This window comes from Dryobates pubescens, chromosome 29, assembly GCF_014839835.1.
Source record: "Dryobates pubescens isolate bDryPub1 chromosome 29, bDryPub1.pri, whole genome shotgun sequence".
NCBI classification, from domain to species: domain Eukaryota; kingdom Metazoa; phylum Chordata; class Aves; order Piciformes; family Picidae; genus Dryobates; species Dryobates pubescens.
The window spans coordinates 5,987,888-5,993,887 of NC_071640.1; the positions used below are offsets into that span (position 1 = coordinate 5,987,888).

The window sequence follows — 6,000 nt, forward strand, 5'->3', positions numbered from 1 at the left end:
CAGGGCTTCTCTGATCATTTCTGTTAGGACAGTAGCTATCCTGACATTTAAATGTCAGTGCTAGCAATACTGGCAGTAACAGCAACTGCTCACACATCTTTTTCTACAGCCCGTTTCTGCTTTCCTGCATGCGTTCCCCTCCTCTCCCCCTCTGGAGGGCTTAAATGGTGATGACTGAAAGCAAGTCCTGCCAGGAAGCGAGCTGCCAGTTTGTCAAATCAGCAGCACTTGAACAGCTTCCTCCTCTATATATTTAGCTGAAAGTGGAAGCTAGCTGTAATTCCAGCATCTCTACTTAAAGCCATGAATTTATTTTTTTTAACACTTCCATTTAAATATAGATGGCTGTGTTCTTGAAGGTTACCACTGTATATGTGGATGAAATTGTATTTTTAAATCCATATCTTCTTGTAGCTGTGCTTGTCTTAAGATTGTGGTCAGATGTTAGGAAGAAGTTCTTCACAGAAAGAGAGATTGGCTGTTGGAATAGGCTGCCCAGGGAGGTGGTGGAGTTGCCATCGCTGGAGGTGTTTAAGAGGAGACTGGATGGAGCACTTGGTGCCATGGTTTAGCTGATTAGATGGTGTTGGGTGATGGGTTGGACTTGATTTTCTTGAAAGGTCTTTTCCAACCTGGTCTCTTCTATTCTCAAAACAAACAAACAAAAAACCCAACCAAAAAAACCAAACCAGAACAAAAACTCTAGCCAGTGAGAATGCAAGACCTTTGTCAGTGATGTGGTATAAATATTCAGCTTAGCAAAACTTCTATGTGAGGTAACCTCTGTAAATGATGGGTAGTTTTGGTTTGCTTTGCTTTGTTTTTTTAATATTTACATGACACACATTCTTAAAAGCAGCAATGCTTTTGTTGGAAAACTTGAATACTGAAGTGGAAAAACAGAGGCAATTCTGAAACAAAAATGTGTTCTACCTCTTTTGGAGTAATCCATGCACTGAAAAGTAGGGCATCCCTTATCCAACATCTAAACTGCCGGGCAGGTTTTCCTGGTCCTCTGCTCCAAGCCATGGCTGTAGCAAGCTTCTGTCCCTTTGTTGCCTGTATGCCCACAGCACTTTTCTGTGGAAATGTGGGCTATGGCAGGAAATTGTGTCTGGGCAATAGCTGAGACAAGTCTAGGAGCTTGAGAGTCTTATCCTCCTGGATATATAGTTTAGATGCAGCAACTGACATAAGCAACCATTCTGTTTTAAACTGTCTAGTTTCTCCCTGTGCAGGATTTCCCAGCTATGTTAACTTACTGTCTGCTGGGAGAGAGTCCAAAACGATCTCAGATACTGTCAGTGAGTAATGTCCTTTCCTGAGATATATGAGTGACCCTTGGGCTTGCTTTAGAGCTGTAGGCAGTGTTTAATTGCATTGTCATTTTTACTGCTTTGGTCTCTGACTGGGTGATGCAAGGTAGAATTCAACACTTGAGTCTGCTCATGAGTACTGAACATGCACACTACCTGAGACCATGTAACCTGACAGTGTCTTATCAGCTCAATCTGTCTGTGTCTGGGGTGACTCCTGGAGTTCTGAAGGTTTATATATAGTGTAGTTTTAGTAATTACTGAGTTGGCTTCAGCTCCTGTCTTCATGGTAACGGTCTTTGTTTCTTTGTTAGAGACTAAACCGTAGTATCTAGTGTTATAAATCTCCCTTGGGCTCTTAAGGAAATAGGTTAGGCCTAGTCAGCACTCTATCAGATATGGGAAATGTTTGATTTTGATTAGACCAGATGACTGTCTATAGTCTTTAGCAGACATATATTAAATTAATTCAGGGAAGCTAATTTAATTGAAATACACTGTCTGGAAGGGAAAGTTCCATGTTAATTAAGCACAAGTCAGAAGGCATATCAAAAAGCTATTTTTTTAGATTGTGGACAAGCAGATTCTTTTACTGATGTGTACCTTGCACTGTGAACCTGCCAAGTGAAAGAATATAATCTGCCGATGTGTGTTGCACTTGTGTTCTGGATGCATGGTTCGAATGTGTGCTGTGATGGGATGCAAGCAGCATCCTTTACATGTTCTATGGCTTTGCAAGGTTTCAGTTGTAAGAAAGTTGTTTTGGTGAGATGTGGCAGACAGTGAGGTGGTATAAGTTAATTTTTAATTACTTTCTTTTTATGATGATGATTACCAGTCAGTGTACTTGCCAGACAGACAAACAGTAGGACTGTTATCAGATAAATACTGGTGAAACTGGACAATGGTGTCAGTTGAGGTTTCTGGAGAAATTCTTGTGCAACAGAATGCTTAGGCAGTGTTTAAGGTGCTGGTGGAAGGTACATGAAAGAAGAATTCAGTATTCAGAAATGAGTATTTAGTATAGCAGATGTTAAGGTTATGACACACTTAAAAGGAAACTTACTTTAAAGCTTTTCCCCACTGGGCTCTTCTGTTTCATCAGAAATAGTTCCTCCTGCTAGGAAAGAAAAAGGGAAAGAAGTTACTTTGACTCAATAGTTCAGTTGGTATTGAGGAAAGGTGCAAGATCTCTTTTGAGCTGAAAGCCAGTGGCTTTCCCTTTTACTGCAGAACATTATTATTAATATTATATTAATACTAAAAGCCATATTTCTATGAAACTAGTATCTGCTGTCAGTAGCAGTGAAAGGAAGGAATTATAACTGCTTCTTAAATGTAATGGGTTATATTAGGTTGTATTAGGGTTACAAAGGCTCTGGGGAGACCTAATAGTGACCTTCTAGTACCTGAAGGTGGCCTAGAAGGCGGCTGCAGAGGGACTGTTTACAAAGGCCCGTAGCAACAGGACGAGGGGCGATGGTTTGAAATTAGAGGAGATTTAGATTGGATGTTAGGAACAAGTTCTGCATCATGAGGGTGCTGGAACAGATTGCCCAGGGAGGTAAATGAGGCCCCATCCCTGGAAATATTCAAGGTCAGGCTCAACAAGGCTCCGAGCAACCTGATCTAGTGGAGAATGTCCCTGCTGAGTGCAGGGGGGTTGGACTGCATGACCTTTGGAGGTCCCTTCCAACCCAAACCATTCTGTGATACTGGTGCTGTGCTGCCATCTGAGTGAGTCAACGTGTCGGGCTCACTGCTAATGCTGAACTGTGTGATGGGCAGTAGTAATGTGTTCTCTAAGAGTCTTTGTACCTTTAACCTGCTGAATATTCTAAAGCAAGCAAAGTGACCATCAACACTTCCAAATTTTTATCTGTTACAGAATTTCACAAACTTATTTGGACAACCATTGGTGTGCTTGCTTTCTCCAACAGCATATCCAAAAGCATTACAAGGTATGTGTAGTATTGCATGTCTAACAAGCTGCATCTATCCCAAAGAAATACAATCTATATTCTTCAGGAAAAGATAACTTTTCCTCACTGTGTAATCCCTAAATCAGGTTAATGTTTCCTTAAGAACTAAAATAAACTTCAGTTAACAATTTATGGTAAATAATTTACTCCAACAATGACATTTATACCAACAATTATATTTATTACTCATAGCTTGAATGGGTGCTAGGAGGCAAAGTCTCTCCTACATGGAGACTCAGAAAATTGCCAGCCCACTGCTGGGATGATGATTATTGGCTCTTTGGGTTGCTTTAATAGTCCCAGAAAATGAGTAGTCAGATTTCAGGAGGGGCTGGCATGATGCCCATTTTTTTTTTGACTGGAATGAAAATGTCCATGTTTAATACTTTAGGATTTATAGTTAGTATCTTCTATCAGTCGTTTCTGTTCTAACTCTTGTGTGCCAGTTATGAGCTCAAAATGAAGAAATAAGCCTCCCACAACTCATGAGATCATCTCATTTCTTGGTGTTAGTGCACATCTGCAGTAAGCCTTTATTGCTAGTCACTGCATCATTTGGAGAACAGATCTGCCACATGAGGAGAGTTCCTCTGTTGCAGACGGTAGTGGATAAGCGACTTCCTTCTGTGGCAGGAACAGCTTTTCTGGCTTGTGTGCCAAATGGATCTCTCTCTGTTGGTTCATCGAGTTTGATGATTTCTTTTTTTTAATGTTTTTTAGATCAGTCTCAGCGGGGTAGCCTCTTCACACTCTTCCTGAACAATCCTTTAATGGCATTCCTATTTGTCTCTGGATTATCAAGCATGCGCAGAGGGCTGTGGGAGAAGTGTCAAGATTACCTTAGAAAAATCAACCGAGATATTGCGCAGCTGCTGACCCACTCCCGGTCCATAGGTACGAGCCCGAAGATGCACAACTCAGCCTTCAGCAGATGCTGGTTTTAATTGCTCAGCCTTCCTGAGGGACAGAGTAATTGCCCCAGCAGCTTTTGGGTTGGTTTTTTTTTTATTTATTTATTTTTAAAGCCTTTCTAAACGGAGTTTCCTTTGCCTTCTCCACAGATCAGTCATTTCTTCAGTTTTTTGGGGATGAATTTCTGCGCTTGCTTCTAACAAGGTTTATCTTCTGTTCGGCTACTATGAGGATGCACAAGATTTTCCGGGTATGCAGGGCTGTCTGTCCCTTTGTGAGAACAACAATCTAGTGCACCGCCTCAGGATGGAAGGGTCTTAGGGCTAAGCATATCGCCACGATTTCAGAAAGGAAACTGATGCTTACGTCCTAATGCCTGCAGCTCACATGAATCTGTGCCGTTGTATCTCTCCAAAGGCAAGAAGGCTTTGACTTGCTGAAGCCTTATTCCTCTACATAAGTAGCAGACACACTGTAATTTATTTATATCATTCTGAACAGCCCTGACTGCTCAAAAAATTCCTCTTTATAATTCAAGATTATTATTTCTACAGGGCTAAGAAGGTGTAGAACAAGAATATAATAGGAAGTGGGGAGGATTAGGACATTGATGGAATGTATTCTAGTGTGACTGGATTTTGAAAGGTCTTTGAAGTGTAAATGAATAAGCTAGGGAGGAGGATGGTATTTTCCCTCTCTTAGTTAATTCTGTGCCAACAGTGAAGTCTGCTTCTAGACCAACACTATTTTATATATGTAAGTGTTGGCTTACAAACAGCCTTCTCCATTTTATACACTGCAGGAAGAAATGGAAGTTGAGCACAGAAAGGCACAGCATTCATCTGGTCTCACTGCAGATATCTGGTAGCTTTCCAAGCTGAAGTAGCTACCTGAACTGCTTTGGTGTCAGGGAAAAGCAGCAGGTCCTCTGTTAGTGGGGACAGATTTACGTCCATTGTCTTAGGTATTTGTTTTTAGATTAGTCTCCCACTAGAGATGCTTGCATGCTATAATGTCAAGAAATGAACTCCAGCCTAGCAGGTAAGTATATGTGAAGTCTTTCTGTCCCTTTTTTTTTTTTGGGGGGGGTGGGGGTGGGGTGGTTTTTTCCTTTTTCTGCAAGGCTTCTGTGAGCATAGCAACTATCTCAGATGAGTGGAGATTGTATTGCCACTATGACCATCTCTGAGTCGATCAAAAGAGAAAACTAAAAACGCTGGAATGTTTTTTTCTCTGTGGCATTCTAAACAGATTAGGAACCTCCTAGGTGAAGCTGGCCTTTTGCAATCTGCTGTTTAAAGGGTGTAAAGATAAATGAATGTCTGATTCTTTGTTTTCACTGTCATCTAGCAGGAGACTCGAAATTATCCAGAATCTTATCCTCAGCTGCCAAGAGATGAAACGGTGGAGAACCCTCACCTCCAAAAGCACATTTTGGAGCTGGCTTCCATACTGGATGTCAGGAATGTTTTCCTGGAAAACACTCTGGATGACTATTAAAAGAAACTGTCTTACTGCAAAGGGATTTCCCTGGCCACAGATTTTGAATGGTGCAGTTTTATAATGTGAAAATCATAAAAGGAAGTACTTGATTTTATTTTTAAATTTAGGACCATTATTTTAAAAAGTAATAATCAACAGCTGTTAGTTTAGCTGTTCCATTCTGTATGGGGTCAATTTTATAAGCAGAAGTTTTCATGTCTTTTAAATGTTAAAGAATCACTAGAGGTTTATTTCTGGTCTTGTGGCTATCGACCACATTTCCGACAGCTGATCCTAAGCATAGAAGT

At 40.8% G+C, this 6,000-nt stretch overlaps 1 protein-coding gene across 1 annotated transcript in view; it reads left to right on the forward strand.

The window, feature by feature from the left end:
* Positions 1 to 4,242, forward strand: part of SCAI (suppressor of cancer cell invasion) — a gene marked incomplete at its 5' end in the record, with an annotated part of 29,798 nt that extends 25,556 nt beyond the window's left edge. Inside the window, 2 exons of the mRNA XM_054174180.1 lie at positions 3,205 to 3,277; positions 4,019 to 4,242. Coding sequence (XP_054030155.1) covers positions 3,205 to 3,277; positions 4,019 to 4,242 — 297 coding nt within the window. The remainder of the gene's footprint in view (positions 1 to 3,204; positions 3,278 to 4,018) is intronic.
* Between the last annotated feature and the right edge of the window lie 1,758 nt (positions 4,243 to 6,000).